The sequence below is a fragment of the Polistes fuscatus genome, unplaced genomic scaffold (assembly GCF_010416935.1).
Source record: "Polistes fuscatus isolate 324 unplaced genomic scaffold, CU_Pfus_HIC Scaffold4, whole genome shotgun sequence".
NCBI lineage: Eukaryota > Metazoa > Arthropoda > Insecta > Hymenoptera > Vespidae > Polistes > Polistes fuscatus.
In genome coordinates this window covers 11082435-11103704 of record NW_025113118.1, presented here as the reverse complement: position 1 = coordinate 11103704, position 21270 = coordinate 11082435, and the positions used below count along the sequence as shown (strand labels likewise).

The window sequence follows — 21270 nt, the reverse complement described above, 5'->3', positions numbered from 1 at the left end:
CAATCTCCTTTTTTCTTCTTTTTCTTCTTCCTTTTATTCGCAAGACAAAATTTCTTTTAATTTTCATACAAAATTGTATATTTTTCATAGACAGTATAATCGTTTTTAATTTATGTATATATATGTATATATATATATATTATATTTTTGTTTATATTTAAATTGTATATATCTCTCGCGAGAGAATAATGATCGTTTACGTTAAATATTAATATTTGTATCTTTATTTTTATTTTTATTTTTTTTTTTTTTTCGTTTTTGTTTTCTATGTATTTCTTGTGTCTCATGGGTTTCGTTATTTTAATTGTTTAGTAATTAAAATTGATATAGAGTATAGGAGTAAAGGTGAAGAGAGAAGAGAGAGAGAAGAGAGAGAGAGAGAGAGAGAAAGAGAGGTGAACATAGATAGGGTGTAGAGGGAAAGAATAAGAGAGATAGCAGATAACGGTTAGATAAATCAAATAAGTGCGGAAAAATCGGGTGTTATGGGTCTAACCGATACAAGTTTCGAGTTACTTTTAACTCTTTGGCGAGTCTCCATTGTGGGAGTCATTTGGAGCACCGAAGGGCCTCGCACCGATCATCCTGGCCTCTCCTCTTCCTCACAATTCGTCGATTTTCTTGTTCTTCTTCGCTAATCGACCCTGAAAAAGAGAGAGAAAGAGAGAGAGAGAGAGAAAAAGTTCTTCAAATAAAAATAGTGAGTTTTGTCGAGGTACGTAAATATTTATATTCCGATTTATCCGTTATTTCTCTAATTTTATATTTTCGATGCGTTTTATCGAATCGTTTACAAAATAAGAAAGAAAACAACAACAACGAATTGTTTTAATATGGGGAAAATATTTTGACGGGACAGTTAATAATTATGCTTTTCTATTAAATTAGAAAACGTTCGAATTATGAACGGATTAAAAAATGATTTCCAACGTTCATTTATGATCGTTTATTTCATTTTTAAAACTCATTCAAAAATATAATTCAAGAATTTTACGTGAAAATGTTTATTATAGATGTATATGATATATTAGATCAAGTTTGATAGAAGCTATTGTTAATGTTTCTTCGTTTATATATTTAGTAAAGAGAGAGAGAGAGAGAGAGAAGAGGAATAAAAAATTAAAAAGATGGATGTTATCGTCTTTTTCTTTATTCTCGGAGACTTTAATTTTTATACGAGAAAATCATGATAGAAAAAAAATAGAGTAGATCGTAGGTGAGCACGATGCTTGACAAAGCGAGAATTGATTCCAAGTGATCTGTCTATAACACGAGAGGTTCATATCAGGATTTTGAGTATTTATGTATGTCGATGCTTTATGCTCGATGAGAGAAAGAGAGAGAGAGAGAGAGAGAGTAACTTGAACAAATTTGAAATAACGCGTTGGACGTATCTAGGGCATATATGGTGGACGTAAGCGTAGGAGTAAATTCGAGTGACATGGGGAAAGAGGAGAAGGGGGGCGTATAAAGAGATATGATGTATACAATATTGAAATGTTTTTCAACATTTTTTAAGAATCACCTCAATTAATGGTCGTTTAATGAAAAACATAAAAGTGTACTTATTTTTTTAATTTTTTTTTAACTAATAAATATATTATATAATATTATATTAAATTTATAATAAAATATATATATATATATATGTGTGTATGATATATTAAAATTTAAATGGTCTGAAATGACTGTTCAAAGTAGATTTATAATTTGTAAGTAAACGTAAACCAAGTTCATTTAATTTTCTTTAACCGTTAAAATTAAAATAAAAATATATTATAATATATTAAATCAATATATAAAATAAATAAAATATTATTTATATATGGAACAAATTAAAATATTATTTTATCCGAAAAGAATTGGAAAATAATTTTTAACATGCAAAATAATAATTAGAATTTTGAGAATAATTATCATTAAATGTGATATCAAATTCACAAAGCACGTAATTATAATATCGCAATGACGGATCCATTACCTTGAAGTGATTCCCCCTCTAACGTGCCGGCAAGTAATCTAACGCGAGCATGTTTCCTCGATCTTGAATCCTTCCTTCATCAAGCAAACCGTCAACGTTTCTCCTTTTATTCGCGTCAGAGTTGCGTTCTTGAGTGTTGTCTTCTTGTTAAACGTTTAAAATTTGTGAGACGAGAACAAAATCTCCGAATGTTCTCGCGCATGGAAAAAAAAAGAAATAAATAGAGAGAGAGAAAGAGAGAGAGAGAGAGAGAAGGTGTTCGTGCGTGTAAAGAACTATACTTCTTTCTTCAAAGATTAGACGAGTTTTGCTTAACCGATAAATTTCACTATAATAAAATATATTGAAACATTTGTTTTCTTTTTTATTCATTCGAATTATTAATGTTATTATATTTTTCTTTCGAATATTTTCAAAGATTTTCTACGATGACCGTGATATAAAAAGAAAAAGGAAATATTTTGATAATACACGTAAGTTTCACATTTCTTTTTATTTTCTATCAGTTATCCGATAAAAATTTCTAAAACTTATTTTAAAAATTTTCGTATATGAAATAATAATACAATTTGTGTTTAATTACGAAACATTACGGAAGCTTAAATAATTCTAGAAGACCTCGAAAAATGAAGGAAAAAAAGCAACGGCAAATATTTCTCTTTTCTTATTAAACAAAAAACAAATGTTCCATTTAAAATTAAAAAAAGAAAAGAAAAGAGAAAAACAGAAAAAAAAAAAGAAGAGTATTCTTAATCCGAAAAAGTAGACATTTGTACGAGATTTCGAAGAAAAATCGGGATATAAAAATGCATGTGCGTGGATGAGTTCAAATTGACAATGATGATTCTCTTGTTCTCTTTCTCCGGGGGACATTTCGCACCCTCTTTTAGCAAAGACAGACAGACGGACTGATCGGTATAATCGATAGATATAACTGTGTGAATATCAATTAATCGGCTCGGTTCGGTGGACAAGCGTGGATCATTGCACGTGACAGAAAACCCCTAGTCGAGTGTCGTCGAGAATTGTGAGAGAAAGAGAGACAGAGAGAGAGAGAGATAGAGACATAGGACAGAGACAGAGACAAAAACAGACAGACTGACAGACAGACAGACAGTAGTGGGAAGAGTGAGTGAGTGAGAGAGAGAGATATATATATATATAATATAACTCGAGGTCGTAGCGACGATCGCCTTTGAAATATCGTCCCCGTTTGACCGGTACACCCGTCATCATTCCACAGGGAGCCACACACAATAAGCTCGTTCGGGGTTCAAGCGTTGTCGCTTCAAGTGCTATCGATAACATGTCGTCGCCAAATTACACGCGAGCCTCGCATCCGACTCATCGCAACACCCCCTCTCACCCTTTCTCTTTTTGACGATATTAATACACGATAATTTTTAATCCTTTTTATCTATTTTTTTCCTTTTTTTCCTTTTATATTGTATATATATATATATGTGTGTGTGTATGTGTGTGTTGATAATTATGACGCTTGACTGTAAAGTTAAAAAAAAAATTAACAAAGATTCGTTTAATGATTTATTTGATAATATAAATAATTCTAATAAATGTGTATATATATATATATATATAGGTGAATTAGTTTAAGTTCCATTTTTTCAATTTTCATTGTCAGTTGTATTATACTAATGTTTTATTTTCTTATTTGTGATAAAGAAGTTAATAGAGTGTTAATTGTTAATTGTATGAATCATTTTCTTTTTTTTTTTAATTGTACGAACTAGTTAACATTTGTAAATATTAAGTAATTCAAAAGTTCCAATCTTTAAAAATGTCGATATAGGAATAAATGGTCTTATAGAAAATGGTTTATATGTGTATGTATTTTTTAGCCTTTTTGATAATTAATGCGATTAATTATCTTTGATTTTAGGTGAATTCTTAGCACCATGTCGTCGAGGGTAGTAAAGGACTCTAAGCTCGACGATAATGTCGAACGTAGGGAGACCTGGTCTGGAAAAGTTGATTTTCTTCTATCAGTCATCGGCTTCGCTGTTGATCTTGCGAACGTTTGGAGATTTCCTTATCTCTGTTACAAAAATGGTGGTGGTGAGTAATACTAAATTAATCCCCTCCTAACCCCCGATTAACGATATTTATTCTTGTCTAATTTTATTTTTGTATAGAATTTTTGAGCTCAAACTAACAATTAGTATGGTGTTAGATCTAGAAATAAATCTGTTACCAAAATGGCGAAAAGGAGCCACACAATATTTATATTTATTATCGATACTTATACTTTTTCAAAATTTCATTAAATATAAAAGTGTAGTATTCCTATTTACAATAGTTAGATGTAGAAATGAATCTGTTACAAAAATGTAGGTAATAAGTTACACCAAATTAATGTTTATCAACGTTATTAATTTTGGAGAAATTTTTGTTTTTATATGAAATTATAGGGCGCATTATGTGTATTTCCGATTTAGATAAGAATTTATTTTCTTATTAAAATATATCGACTCTGTCGTTCCCCTTTTACAATAACAATTATTTGAGTAATACATAATAATACTTAATTTATTTAACACCCGTTACTAATATCGTTACACCAACTTATTTAATAGTTGACGAGCGTAAGAGAAATGACTGCGTTTGGTAATGTAACCTAGTAGCTAAGTAATACCGCGTTAACCGGTAGACTAATTGCCATTTACCTCGTGGAAAATGACCTTCGGATTTAGACCCCTCATTTCTCTCTCTCTCTCTCTCTCTCTCAAAAGCTTTCTCAATGCAGTCCCGTTTTCCTTAGGGATGAAATTTCTTCGTAATTGAAAGACCGAAAGATTAATCTCTGTCTTTTAATTGTCATTTATATCCACGACAATATTATTTCAGGATTCATTTTCTTTCAAATTTAAATGCAACATTCATTTAACTTTATATATATTTTTGTTATATTTAGTTATATTTATTATTATAATTACTATCTTTTATTACGCTACTATTCTTTCGTAATGCATATCGTCGTCGTAATTAAAATTGTTTTTTTTTCTTTTATTGACAAGTTATTATTTATACTGAACAAAATGTTTATACAGATTGACCGTTTATTTTACAAAACATTAATCATATTAATAGAAGTGCATTAAATCTATAAAAACAAATATCTAGTTTAAGATATTAGACGTAATATAATATTTACAAAATCTAATCTCATATGGGGGGGGGTAGAGAAGAAAAATTTGATTAAATCAAAGTTGAAGTATCAAACGATACAACTTCGGAATAGGAGTACTGTATCAAAGTTCACGGTATTTGAAACGCGATCTAATAATTTCCAAATAAAAATACAATTTCTTATGTATAAATATGTATATTAAAAGTTGATACAAATTAGATACTTACTTCGAGAAATTTACTAGAAAATTCTTAATAAATATTCCATAATTCCGTATAAAACGTTCAGAAATTTCAGATCTTCTGTATGAAAGAAGATTACAATCGATATACTCGATAAATAAATTTTAATATCGTTGTAAGTCATGTTGCCACTTACATATAAATATGTACGTATGTTTCATCGAATTTCCATAACTGGCTTTATAGTGAGTCAATTGATTTTAATCATTACATATTCATTCTTTCGTCAAAACACCTACGCAAAATATAGAGGAAAGTTCTCTCTTTCTCTCTCTCTCTCTCTCTCTCTTTCATTTATTTTCTCAAAATTTTCCTGTTTCAACAAATTTGATTGATCGAAACTCGTAACAATTTCCATTTACGATAAGATCATAAAAAAAAAAAAAGAGAAAAAACAAAATAATACATCAAGAATGCATCTCGTATTAATTAGAAGACATAATTTATGTATGGCAACGCATATTTAAAAAATATAAAAAAAACTTTAAACACTAGTTCTTCTTCTTTTTTCTTCTTATTCATCTTCTTCTTTATTTACAACAAAGATAATAAATAACGTTTAATTTAATACGATTATATCATACAATGTCAACACATTTAATTATTCTTTTTACAATCGATGGTGAAAGATTCCTAGGAATAATAAAAATGCTTTTATCGAATCAATAGAACGATGTTTGTTAATTTTCTAGATAATAGACATTTCTATAATAATAAAAAAAACATAAATAAACATTTCATATATTCTTTTTTAATTTATTATCTTTTCAACAACTTGGCAATAAATTCTAAAATATCAAAGATGATATCTACAAAAAAATTATTTTCAACGTAAGACACTCCCTTGTAATAAATTTCAAATAACTTCACATATATTTTTGAACATTATTTCTTCGACAACGTGACAATAAATTCTAAGAAATTCAAGATGATATCGATAAAGAAAAAAAAAAGAATACATTTACTCCAAAAGGAAAGATTATATATATATATATATATAAAGAAAAAAAAATTAGGTAAAGGTAAATAAATATATTGAAAATAAAAACTATAACTATATCGAAGATTAATCCTATAGAATGTCTTTATTTTGGAAGTTAACTAATTCTAAGAAATTCAAGATGATATCGATTAAAGAAAAAAAAAAGAATACATTTACTCAAAAGGAAGATTATATAATATATATATTAAAGAAAAACAAAAATTAGGTAAAGGTAAATAAATATATGAAAAATAAAAAACATAACTAATCGAAGATTAATCCTATAGAATGTCTTTATTTTGGAAGTTAACTAGCTCGATCTAGAAAAGATTGATGCAGGAAGTAAGAGAGTGGAGAAATTGTGATCGTGAGTGAATGTGTGTATAAAAGTGACAAGAGAGAGAGAGAGAGAGAGAGAGAGAGAGAGAGAGTGATAAAGAGTGAGAGAGAAAGACTTGCAAGGCCGAAGGCAACGAAGACGACGAAACCATTAGTCTCGGCTCTATCGAGAAGCCTGTAGGAATACGATTAGGGCAGACTGTCAGCGATACAGAGGCTCCTCAAAAGCGACTACTAACGCAATTAAAGAGGAGAGTAGGGCGTGCAAGCTCCGCGCCATTAGGATGGGCAAGATCGGTCGCTAATTTCCAATTAGCTTAATTAATTATAATTTCCCATTCGAGCGAGGCCTTTGATCATGGACGTATACCTACCCAACGTGCACGCTTGGTTGTTGCGCTTTATTCTCTTCCATTTGTTCATTCGCGAGTTCGTTCCTGAGTTCGTTCGTTGTTGTGTTGCCGCTTGCGTCGCCATTTTGGATTCGTGTATATATTTGTATATATATAGATATATCGTAAAAGAGAAAATCTTACATATTTTATTCGATTCATTCGAAACCGCCGATCAGTTTTCATAGAAATCTTTTTTGCGGTTTTATCCTTATTCCAAGTATTTTATTTCTCTTCTGTTTATTTCGAAATAATATTACGATTGACAAAGTAATTTTTTATTCGTATATGTATTACTCGGATGCGTTCATGTAAACAAGCGTTAGTAGGTGTATACCAGGGGAAAAAAAAATTAAAAAAGTCAGAGATTATTTCGTTATTAAAACCGATCGCTTATTACAACGAATTTTCAATTATATAATAATATAAATAATTGATATAGGTTATGTAACGCGCGCCGAGATCTCGATTTGATCGTTTGATTTCTTCGATCATTTTTTCTTCTTATTTTTTTGTTTTTTTATTATTATTATTATTATATAATTTTGTTTTGCTTCTCTTTATTATACTTATCGCATCATTCAGCGAGGCGAAAAATTGCGACGAATATATCCGGTGATTCGTAAGGAAAAAGAACAAAAAAATAAGTATTCGATTAAAATCGTTCTTTTTATTGATGATGCCGACAAGGTGAAGATAAATAAGCAAACAAAAAAAGAAGAAAATAGAACAAAAAGTAAAGAGATAAAAGTAAATAATAAATCTTGACGTGTGATCTTAATTGAATTCGAAGCACACGAGACGATCCTAGGGTCTTTTTAAACGATCGCGCGTATAATCGAGATAATGGAGACGTAAGAAAAGTCAAAAGGGCAAGAGGATGTACGAAATAAAGGTTTGATTGAATGGTTGAACCATTTTAAACTGGCTCCACGGTACTCGTTTAAAGCTTCAAACTCGCGTTTAATTTACCAACTCTCTAGGTGAATCTCGTCAAAGGAAGAAGAAAATTGACCGGAAGTTTCATATCAAACCGGATGTTTGTCTATGTCATTTCTCTTACGTTAGGATTAAAGATATGCAAGATAAAAGATTTCAATGTTAACGAGATTCTAAGAGGACAGAATACATTGCCGATGTCATGTACATATATTTATTATTTATATATTTATTAATTCTATTGTCATCAAAATTCTTGGATTATGAATTAATGCAGAGGTTTATAAGTGTTGATATAATTAAACGTATCGATCAAATGAGAACAAATGGTAACTCTTTGATGCCTTGATTGAACGTTTACACATGTACATATATTTATTATATTGTCTAATAAATTTATGAGGTGTTTGTTTAACAATAAATAAACGTCGCTAACCGTATGTATTTAATTGGACAACTTAACATATGTTATATGCAAAACGATAAAAATAAATCAAATGTATTTGAAATTGTCTTATTTGCGCGCATATGCATTAATTTGTTTTAATTATTTTTATCATACGACAAATCAATTTGCATATAACTTGTATCTATGTCATGTATTACAATATCTTAGAAAAATAAAATGTACTATTGAAAATTATAATGAACGTTAATGAATCACATAATTATAGAAAGATTACCAAAGCCAATGAATTATTATAGTGCTATCATTAGTACGATCTCGGTGAATGGATAAAAGAAAAAGATTCATTCTGAAATAGATAAAAAAAGAAATAAAAAATTAATTAAGCTCGTCGGAAGACAATATTCTTCTTTAATGCGATTACGTTTCCATGGTTACTAGGAAGATACTCGAAACGATTTGAGAGGATAAACGTGATACCCTTTTCGTTTTCTCATTTTTCATCTTCCTGAAATAATATCATATTTTATATATATATATATATATGTATGATATATGCAACAAAAAAAAATATATATATACATATATAAAAATATATGGATCATTTTTAAATTGACGAGTACTTGGAAAAATGTTTAATATAAAATATGATCTAATTTATTTCTTGTTATTTTTAATTATTATTATTATTATTATTATTATTACTTTTTTTTGTTTTTAATCGTACTATGACGACAAAATATTTCTTATAAAAAGATAGAGAGAGAGAGACCGATCTAAAGACAAAGTAAAAGTAGAAAAGAGACTACGTAAAATCTCGCTTATATATAGTACTTGGTCTCCATGTATAGAGATGTATATATGCATATACGTATAATAACTCTCTACACTATCATCGTGGCCATATCATAGCATAACTACATTTTGTGAAATTTAACTCGACGATGGTCGAGTGCTTTTAGGGGCGTAATTGAATAAGCGAACTTTCCGAAATGTGGCAAGGTGACATTTAAAACTCCGTTTCAGAGAATCAAGTCGATTGTGTATTATCGATGATGTAAAGAACAAAAGAAAAAAAAGGAAAATATGTACATAAGTATTTATGAATTTATCTCTTTTGTTTCATTTTCAATATTATCTTCAATATTATCTACGAATTATTGAACAATGCTCATTAACACTTTAAAACATCATATAATTGTCAGAAGTCATACGCATATTTTAATTATACGTATGTGTACTATGTATCTTGATTTTTTTCAATTTTATCTGTTATTTTATCATTGTAAAATTATTCGTTAATTCGTATTACATATTACGAAGTTCTCTTAATTTATTTTATTTGTTTTATTATTTTATTGTAAAATAAAAATTCTCTTTTTATTTATTTAGCGAAAGGATTCAAGACCAAGAGTGTATTTTTTCGATAAGAATTTATATTATACAATAGCAAATTATTCTACGTAACAAAAAACTACTTTCGTTGGAAACATTCGTTTTTCTCGAATTTGTACAAAAGAATTGGATTTTAGAGAGTTAAATTACTATCAAACGCAAGAACACTTTTTTTAATTCATTCTCCTCTTTTTCTATTTTTTCTTTCTTGAAACCTTTTTTTTTTTCTTCTTCCTTTGATCATACAATTACGTTTGGTTCTTCTTATCGAACGATGGAAAAGTACTCGACCCAAGTTTTTTTCTTTTTTTCTCCTAATTATTCGCTTTTTCGAAAGAAAAAAGAAAAAAGATAATCAAATCTGGACGTAAGATCAAGAATCTTAAGAAAAAGATTAAAAAAAAAGAAAGAAGAATACGCTTTTTATCCAATTCATTAATAAAATCCTTTTAATATTTCTCGGACAGGTGCATTTCTGGTCCCTTACTGCATCATGTTGATCGTTGGTGGTATACCACTGTTTTACATGGAACTTGCTTTGGGTCAGTTCAACAGAAAGGGGGCCATAACGTGTTGGGGTCGATTGGTACCACTTCTCAAAGGTAATTTCAAATAAAAATAAATAAATTATATAATTAAGAGAGAGAGATATATATATAACTAAGTAAGAACATTTATATTGTTTTTCAAATTATTTATCATTTATCTGCATTGATTAAAACGACACGAACATTTTTGCTTACCTTACGTTATAATATACAGAGTGTCCTGTAACTGGTGATACAAGTGAGAAAGAAACGATTCTACATGAAAAACTAACATAAGTCAAAAATGTATAATCAAATGTTTTCATATAAGACTTTGTTTTTGGTGGAAAATAATTTTGAAGATTTGTATCACCAGTTATAAGGTATTCTGTAGATTCTTTACCAATATGAAATAACCAAGGCTAATGATAAAAATGTAGAATAATTTTCCTTACTAAATGGTACAAAATATTAATTACAAAAATATATATGATTTATCAAACAAAATGAAAGATAAAAAAAAGAAATAAATAAATCTCGTTAGACTCTACATTGATAAATATACTTAAATTCGTATAGACATATATATTTATAAATCTTGATCGAAGGGAGATCGAGAGTGAAAGACCGAAAGTATGAAAGTACTCTTTAAGTTTTCCAAATCCTCTTTGCCCTTGTTACTCGGTCCCTTTTCCTTAAATCCAGTAGCATGGTGGTAGGCAATAGTACCTAAGCGTTCTAAGAGGAGAAAAGAGACATTGGTATTCCGAGTGCGATCACAGTGCTACTCAATTTTCTTCTTTTTGCACTTGCCTTTCCTTCCTTCCTTTTCTTCTTTCTTTCTTTCTTTATTTCTTTCCTTACCATTCGCTGACTGAGAACAATCATCTCGTTCTAAGAGTCGCTGGACCAGCTTTCAACCTCCGAAGTTATGTATTTCACACACACCCACACACCTTACATGAATATGTACATGTATGGGTGTGTGTATGTGTGTGTAGCTATACTAGTATGTAACAACGGTGCTATATTCAATTCAGCCATTTACCACGGCACTTTACGTAACGCGTATAAATCCATGAAAAGCTTAGGCTTCTCTCTTTCTCTCTCTCTCTCTCTCTCTTCCTCTCTGTCACATTCTCTTTCAAGGAGGAGGAACGTCGAAGTTCGCAAAGAGCCTCCATTTCCGCCGATTTTCAACTTCATTTCCACGTCACGATTTTATCCAGTCAGTCCGTCGAACATTCTTGATGTATTCACTATACATACGTATTCTACTATATGTACATGTACTCAGTGCGGAGATTAGGGGTTTATTTCCCAAAGGATATCGAGTAATAAAGATGATCACTTATTTTTTTTCTTTCTTTCTTTAGAAATCTAATTAATGTTAATAGTAGCAATATTAATTCGGGGTGACTTGATACGTATTCAATTTATTTCATCAAAAACGATATTTTCTTTTCGTCAAGGAATTCGGAAGTTTTGTTTTAAATAGATCAAAGTCATCGAAAACAATGAAAACTATTTCGATGAATGATTATTTTATAAATAAATAGTAGATTTGTTTAAAAGACATCGAAATAATTGTCATACTTAATTGATACATACGATGATTAATCGAAAGACCGAATTTCTTGTCGATTTTCTTCATTATTTTCTTTCCTAACAAAATTTATCTTCCTTCGATCGAGATTTGTTCGGTTTAAAAGAATATTCTTATAATATTTTTATATATTTATAAATTAAAGAACACTTTAAATAATATTAAATTATAGTACTTGCTCTGTTAAATAAACGATTAAACGAATATTATATATCAAATAAAATGACTTCTTTATTATGTATACGATTAAAATCTTCGAACTAAATTTACTCTAATATTAAACTTCATTGAAAGTTCATAACTTTCTATATAAATTAGCCCAATTATCATTTTGGATCTAATAAAATAAGAAATTTCAAATCTATAGTTTTAATCTCATAAAATAGATTTAATATTAATGACTTAAATTGGAACAAATTGCGATGATAAATAAAACTTATTATAAGATTTAATAGAATTAGTTAGAGAGAGAGAGAGGAAGAGTGTATGTTAAAATTTGCAGAGCGAATGAGATCAAAAGGCACTTTAACATTTAATTAAAACACCCGGTTAATTTGATTCAGGAATCGGTTACGCCGTTGTCCTAATCGCTTTCTACGTTGACTTTTATTACAACGTAATAATCGCATGGGCACTTCGTTACTTCTTTGCCTCATTTTCTGGAATGTTACCTTGGACAACGTGTAATAATCCATGGAACACACCACTCTGTCGTGAGTTCGATGTAAACGTCTCTTATGCTTTTAACGAGCAACTATCCAACGACATCGATTTTGATCCGGCTTACAACATGACTGGAATATTTTCGGTCAATGATCCTTTCGATGTTCTTGCGCTTACCTCGACGAAAAATAATTCTAAACACACCAGTGCTGCTCAAGAATACTTCAAGTTAGTATCATATTTTTCATACATATTTCAAATTATTTCTATTTCGTATTCTAATTCATTATCAAAGTTTAATCATTTCGAAGTGATTTAATATATATATACATAGTTTAGTAATTGTTAATAATTTAATTATAAATTATAAGAGAATTTTTGAAAACAAATTTGCGATTTTTATCACGCATTATTAGCGTTTTTAATAAATTTGTTTATTTAAAAAGTCATTTAGAATTTTATATTAATTACATTTTAAATGATACGTTATATATATGTGTATGAGTTATATTATTGTTTTTTTAAAGTCGCGCAATTTTGGAGCTGCATCAGAGTGCTGGAATACATGATCTTGGGACCATTAAGTGGGACATTGCATTATGTTTATTGGTTGTCTATCTAATATGTTATTTCTCGCTTTGGAAAGGTATTTCTACGTCGGGCAAGGTAAGATTTTTGTTTCTTTATTACATTTTCGTGAATATTTCCTAAATTTTCTATAGTTCAAAGATTCGACGTATTCTTACAGGTGGTCTGGTTCACAGCTCTTTTCCCGTATGCAGTATTACTGATTTTATTAATTCGTGGTGTTACATTACCTGGTAGTGGCGAAGGGATTCGTTATTATCTAAATCCAAATTTTTCTGCGATAACTAAAGCTGAGGTATATTTTATTTATTTGTAACTTTTATTTATTATTGGATCAATATTTTTATACATTTTTAATCTCTACAATGAAGTCCTGAATCTATAATAATAACTGATTATATTTTAAATATCATTAAATTATTGCAAAATATAATATTAATACAAAATTTATTTAAAGTATTGACTAAATAACTTATTAATTTAATATTTGATTTTTTATTGTGTATTTTATTTTGAATATTATTAAGATGTAATTTTATAATGGAGTTAAAAAAAAGAACATAACTAGTTGAAAATAAACTGGAAATATCTTGCTGTGGGAAAAACGTAGAAAAAGATATAGAAAGAAAGGGAGTTTTAACCGTCGTTGTGCTGAAAATGGAAACTCTGTGTACCTGTCATAATGACCATTATACTTTGGTCGAACGATAGCACAGGGTCGACCCTTTTGACTCGTCAACGAAATGGCCACATTTTTCTTTCTCTTTTTCTTTTTCTCTTAACCATAGTTTTATATGGTGTTAGGATTACGCTCAGAATGAATTATTCTTTTCACTGGTCATGCTTCTTTCTCTGATTTTTCTCTTTTCTCCCTATAGTGAGTATATAACTTATCACGAACAAGAATTATAATGGATGACATAAATTCGATTATCGAGTTTTACTAATTCGTTATTTTGATTTATCTAAGAAATTCAACATTTTTCTTCCGTTCTTAAATAAAAATTAGAATTAGAATCGCAAATCATTTAACATATTTTTGTTGTTTTTTTTCTAGGTCTGGGTTGACGCAGCTACTCAAGTGTTCTTCTCTTTGGGACCAGGATTTGGCGTATTGTTAGCATACGCGAGTTATAACAAGTACCACAACAATGTTTACAAGTAAGATAATATAATGTTAACAAAAAAAAATTGCAAATATCCCTCTTATAGAAATATTATTTAAAAAAAAAATATGATATAATTAATTTGTTTTAAATGACTAACGGAAAGGCACAAATTATTTGTATAATAGGGACGCCTTACTAACGAGTGTGATCAACAGTGCGACTTCCTTCATAGCAGGATTCGTGATTTTTTCGGTATTAGGATACATGGCACGTGCTAGCGGTAAATCTATTCAAGATGTAGCTACCGAAGGACCTGGATTAGTATTTATAGTGTATCCAGCAGCTATTGCAACGATGCCAGGTTCAATGTTTTGGGCATTGATATTTTTCATGATGTTACTTACTTTAGGTCTGGACAGTTCGGTAAATACCTAGATTATTTGTGATCGTATAATTGTTTGTTTCTTTTTTATATGTATATTTTTTTCATATTCAGATTGATATATTTTATCTCGTAGTTTGGTGGATCAGAAGCAATAATAACAGCACTTAGCGATGAGTTCCCTGTTATAGGCAACCATCGTGAGATATTTGTTGCATGTCTCTTCACTCTCTATTTCGTTGTTGGACTTGCATCTTGCTCGCAGGTTAAAATACAAATTATATATTTATTAATTAGTAACTCAATATTAAGAGACAAAAAAAATAATACACGTTCAAAATGATTTTCTCTTCACAGGGTGGCTTTTATTTTTTCCATTTACTCGATCGATACGCGGCAGGTTATTCTATGTTATTCGCAGTCCTTGCGGAAGCAATTGCGATCAGTTGGATCTATGGTGCTGATCGTTTTTGTGCTGACATCAAAGACATGATCGGTTTTTCACCGGGTCTTTATTGGCGAGTCTGTTGGAAATTTGTAGCACCGATTTTTATCATGGTAAGATTCTCCCAACAAATAATGATTTACCGATTTATATCGTTTTACAAACGAAATAAAAAGTTGTCTATTTTTGAGATAATATTGAGGCTTGATATTTTATTTTCTTAACAGTTCATCATCGTTTACGGTTTAATGGGTTATGAGCCATTAACCTATGAGGATTACGTATATCCATTATGGGCAAATGTAATGGGTTGGCTAATTGCTTGTTCCTCGATAATCATGATACCTGGTGTCGCGATTTACAAGATAATCGTCACTCCAGGCACGTTCGTTCAGGTACGTTAATAATTATATAATACTTTCACAAATTGTATTAATTACTCATACAGGTCATTAAATTATTCGTTAATGCGAACACGAAACATTGAATGAACTTGGATTTAAGTTCGAGTAATTACATTTCATAAATTAATACATTCGCTATTTATTGGGTCAATAATTTTCTATATTTTTATTCAGTATTTACAATAAAAAGTAAATACGTAACCTTGACCCTATTATAAATATAAATAAATTATTATTATTATTTATACTTATATATAACATTCACGTATATATGTACTGACCATTTAATTAAAAAAATTAATATACAAATATATTATATATATAATAAATGATATTATATACATAATATAAAATGAAGTAAATGATTGTAGAGAATGAAAATTTTAACTACACCATGGAGAGACACTCAACAAAGGAACGCTGATTTATCATCGGTAGCAAACGGTGCTGTTCGTCGAAGTTTCGTTGGCGATCAAGATTATGCTAACGCGAGCAAAGATAACAAAGAATTAACGAAAGAGCAAACCGAAGTGATGATTCAATCAAGAGAAGGTGTTGATGTCGATCCTCCACCAGAACCGGTCTAGGACAGTACAATCGTGGTTTTGCATGGTGCTCGTTTTCCAGAATATCTTTGCTAAAAAAAGACGATTATCTTTGAACATGATTTACTTTAAATTGATCTAATATGACTTACAATTAAACAGAAACAGAAAAAGGAGAAGAAGAAGAAGAAGAAAAAAAAGAAGATAATAAATCAATGTTCTTTCTTTTCTTCTTTTAGAACAAACTAATAAACAAAATGGACGAGCGATTTCGAACGCACTCACTTAGGCTTCACGATACGATATCTTCTTACTTGAGATTGAAAATAAATTCAAGTAAATATATATATATATATATATACCAATTAAGTTATATATACGAACGATCTCAAATTACAAGCGTCGATTGTAAATATTATTATGATGCCGCGCATGTTGCAACATATATATATATATATATATATATTATAACGTTAGATTAATTATTAAAAGTAAATTTTAAATTCTCGTTCGACAAACTTGGCAAATTTTATTGTACAACGTTGACGTTTGTGCATTGCTTTGAAATTATTCGATTATTCATATACAACATATATACATACATACATAACATACATATATACATACACACATAGATACATAAATTCGTAGATAGGTGTAAGAAAAATGATTAAACACAAAAATATCTCGCGATTTCTGGCTACGAAAAAGTTCCTAATCGCATTATATATATATTGATCGCGTTTTATTTTGATTCGAATTAATATTAATTATACTAATCTAAATAAAACTTGTACTAGTAGATAATATCGATATCTCGTCTAACGAGATGAATATTTTTGTTGTTATTTCTTCTTCCGTTTACGTTAGATCATCTCGTCTATAGATCGTATTAGATCTGGACGTATATGCTGTGTAGACTATACGCGTAAAATGGTACCTTCTTTCTCTCTCTCACTCTCTCTCTCTCTTTCTCCCTTTCTCTCGATTATAATAATTATAATAATTATATTAGATATATAAAAATATACCACCGACGCACAAGTTGAAAAAACGTCGGATGGAATTCGCACGGGTACGGTTCATTAAAACGTTCCGCTCAGTCCTCGTTAATATTAATTAAAGTAATGTTATAATGCGTGCAATGATATAAGAAGCCTAATCTATCTACTCTAATTCTCTATGATGTGTGTAGGAAATAATTATCTTTAATCTACCTTTACTTTTCGAAATAATGTATATCTTACAATAATTCAAAATACTTTTTTATATTTAAAAATTCGTTTGTTGAATATATTTAAATATATCTTATGTGGAAATTCTTCGGGGGAGGGGTATTTATTTTATTAAAAATTTCATATATATGCACGGAGAAAGATTAAATTAGGAAGAAATAAATAAATATAGAGGACTGGCGGTATACTATTCGGAATAGATGCTAAGTGTTTTTGGACTTACCGTTGTAAGATCCATAGATAATAGTCTATGTGCATATATATATTTATGTATGATATAGTTTATAGTTGTTGTTAGGGGAAATAATATATATATACACATAAATAAACATAATAATAATAATATATATTTTATACATCGCATCTGAGTTGCAGCCTCAGCCATCGGTAGCAGCTCGGGCCTTGTTAATATTATTGAATAATCAAATAATAGACGAATCTCTTCTAATCGAGGAATGTCTTATCGTTAGTTAAAATATGAAAATACTCATTGCGAAATGAAAAACGTATCTCGCTCTCTTATATCATATATTACAATTGAAAACGTTTATCATATTTTTCCCCGATAATAAAATAAATACGTATGCCTATCCAAGAGCCATATTGGGCAGGCATTTTGTGCCGTTGTTTGTGACCTATACGAAAGTATTTGTTCTTCTTTTACGTTTTTAAAAATCCACATACATAATATATAGACGAAAAAGAAGAAAAAAAAATAAAAACACAAAAAATAAGACTGTCACACAAAGCCATGTAATAACTGCTGGTTCGTACTTGAATCTTCGTTTAAATGAAAGCCAACGTATAATGATGATATAACAAATGTAAAGCTCATTTTATTAAAATAAAATTTGTTTATTTGATAATGAGAAGAATATTTTTATTAATTATTTAAAAAAAAAACTTTGTTTATTTCTTAAAGGAGAATATTGTCTATGAAATTTTTTTCTTTAACATACTTTTTTCTTCTAACTTTTCTTACGATTGAATATTTGTTTTAAATATTTCACATAATACCAGGTTTATTATTATTATTATATTTTTCTTTTATTTTGTAAAAAATTTGATTTGAATTTTTTGTATCTTCTTTTTTTTTGTTGTTTTAATATATGAATTATCAAAATATATATAAAAAACATTTATCGAGACATTTCAGTTAGTATTAATATCGATCCAATCGACGACTTCGATTATTCGAGTAGTAACTATCGATTCCAGTCAAGATGGCGCCCTCCAAGGAAGGTCTAACTGATTTGCAAAAAGAAATTTTTGACAAAATTAATAAAAATGAAGCGTCAGAAATTAAAACGCTTTTGGCGACGAATAAAATTAAGGTCGAATTTGTCGACGAAAATGGTATGAGTCCGCTGCAGCATGCTTGTTACAAAGGAAACAAGGAAATTGTACAGATGCTTCTCGATCAGGTAGGTTAGAAAATATCCCGCCTTATTTACTTCCTTAGTTCATTTATTATTACGTTATTGGTTATCTTAATTCGAATTTGCTTGTTTTATATATTATTTCGAATACGAAATATACTTTGAAGAAACTTTTTTAATTTTGTTGGTTAGGAATATTAAGTTTATTTTTAAATGAAAGATAGCACCGGTTTATTCCCGAACTTTCGATTATTAAGATAAGTTCGATACACGCTTGAAATCTTTTGTGGCCAATATATATATATATATAAATTATATTATACATATGATATGTTCTTAATGATACTAATATCAATTGTATATGATCATTGAGAAAAACATCCTTTCTGTTACTTACTTGGAATTCAATGCATTATCATCAAAAAATGTATCTTAATACAGGGTGCTGACGTTAATGCGGGCCAACATGAGCATGCTTATACAGCGTTACATTTTGCTGCTCTAAGTGGAAATGCAGATTTGTGTCATCTTTTAATGTCGCATGGTGCCCATTTGACAGCTACCAATAGTGTGGGACGTACACCAGCCCAAATGGCTGCATTTGTTGGGAATCATAATTGCGTTGCTACAATCAACAATTTTATTCCAAAGGCAGACATAGATTATTTTATACAAATACAAGGTCTTCAAACAGAACCTATGCTTCCACCACATTTAGCGGATTCTTTTCATAAATTTATAATGCAAGTTAATGTCCATCCAGTTCGCGTAGCTATGAATTTTCAGAGATCACCTGGTCTTTTAGAAAATGCGTATAAGGTAAGACCGATTAGAAATTCATTTGTACATTTGGATAGCCATGACTTTTTTTCTATAGAAACAATTGCCTTTTTTCTATAGATTCAAAAAGTGTTGGAGGCTTTACGCCACAGAGAGATGACTAGAGGAGCAGAAACAAATGAGGTTATGGCTTTTAAATATCATTATCTTAGTTGTGTAGTAGCGGAGATAATAAAATGTCAGAAGCGACAAGAAGCTATGAAAGCGGAGAAGAATGATAAAGACAAAATAACTGAAGAGGGAGAAGAAAAAAAGTCGGATGTAGTTGAGATATTGATTAGAAAGTTTTTGAAATGTAATAAAAGTGAGGGTGTATCCGAATATCAAGAAGCTTTTCTAAGAGAATCCGTAAGAGAATTTCCATTTAGAGAGAGTACTATATTTCGTCAAATGGTGGCTACGCTTGCGGGATCTGATCCACCTTCTGCGGTATCAGTCGTATCTGCTGCAATTAATGGACAAAGAGGGTTTAATGATAATGCATTGATATGTATCACTTGCGGAGAAGAAAAAGCAAGTAAGAAATGCAGTAAATGTAAAGCTGTACAATATTGCGACAGAGAATGTCAAAGATTACATTGGCCCATGCATAAGAAAGCATGTGCCAGAGCAGGTCAAAACCCAAACCAAAATACAAAAACCTCAGATGTAGATAAAGAGCAAATAACTAATGTAAATTCAAAATCACAAAAATCACCAAATTAAGAATATTCATTGTTGATATATATATATTCTTGTCCAATAATTTTGTTTACAAATGTACATACATAGTTCCTCGTGCGTACGTGTAAATTTAAGCATATCTTGCATTTTATTAATTTAAGCTCTCATTTACGTAAGATTATATTCGCATACATGAGATGGACTATGTCTAATACTTTAAAAAAAAAACAAAGAAAGGAAGTTATAAATAAGAGTTATTATATTTTGTATCATACATAATGTTTTATTTTGATCTTTTATTAGTGCATAATATTTCTTTATATAATATATTTTTTAATTGTTGTGATTTGAGAATCGTAAAAGATGCATATGTGTGAATTAACCATTGATCTACATTTTTTCTTAAATCATTTTTTTTTTTAGTAAATGTTAAAAATATTACAATCAAAAAACACGAATAAAGCACGATAAATTTGCGAAAACAAACTCGTGTTATTCGATCCAATTATTTCGTTTGCTTATCGTTACCTAGTCATTGTTATTTACTTACAAACGTTATATCTATCTTCGACGTATATTTATCGACACTCGAACCAGTGTACTATATCATTAAATGGTTAAGGAAAAAAAAAGAAAAAGAAAACTTTTCTTCGTCCTAGACGGCGTCAAAGGTTATGAAGTAGTTCCCTACTTAAGAACTCAATTTGCATAGCACTTGAATTTCGTCGAAGATTTTTTAATGACACGGTGTTTGGCGCCATGTTTACTGGCGCCAGCTGGTCGGTCACTCTTGAAAAGTTGACTAAAAAGGCCTACAGAAAAAGAATCATTTTAGAAATATCTTAGAAACTCACCATCTCCGCCTACTTAAACGTTGTCCTTTTTTTGCCTCTTCTTTTTTTCTTTTTTTACATCTTTTTTTTTGTTACCTGCTACCATCGATCTGTTTCTAATCTATTAGCAATGGCGTCGCACCTTTTTTCTTTTGCTATTAACACACCTTTTTTTTTTCTTCTATTAAACCCACGTATTTTACACATGCGTATAAACATACATATAC

General features: G+C 29.6%; 2 protein-coding genes across 2 annotated transcripts; both read left to right on the top strand.

The window, feature by feature from the left end:
* The first annotated feature begins 170 nt into the window (after positions 1–170).
* LOC122520941 (sodium-dependent dopamine transporter) lies at positions 171–18194 on the top strand. The gene is made up of 12 exons (XM_043641271.1): positions 171–715; positions 3882–4057; positions 10292–10426; positions 12521–12848; positions 13148–13286; positions 13369–13503; positions 14266–14369; positions 14503–14740; positions 14836–14964; positions 15057–15257; positions 15372–15539; positions 15920–18194. The coding sequence occupies exons 2-12, from the start codon at positions 3898–3900 to the stop codon at positions 16133–16135; spliced, it is 1953 nt and encodes a 650-aa protein (XP_043497206.1). The 5' UTR covers positions 171–715; positions 3882–3897; the 3' UTR covers positions 16136–18194.
* A 346-nt stretch (positions 18195–18540) lies between these two features.
* LOC122520942 (ankyrin repeat and MYND domain-containing protein 2) lies at positions 18541–20276 on the top strand. The gene is made up of 3 exons (XM_043641272.1): positions 18541–18752; positions 19149–19526; positions 19608–20276. Exons 1-3 carry the CDS (start codon positions 18552–18554, stop codon positions 20250–20252), a joined length of 1224 nt encoding a protein of 407 aa, XP_043497207.1. The 5' UTR covers positions 18541–18551; the 3' UTR covers positions 20253–20276.
* Positions 20277–21270: the final 994 nt, after the last annotated feature.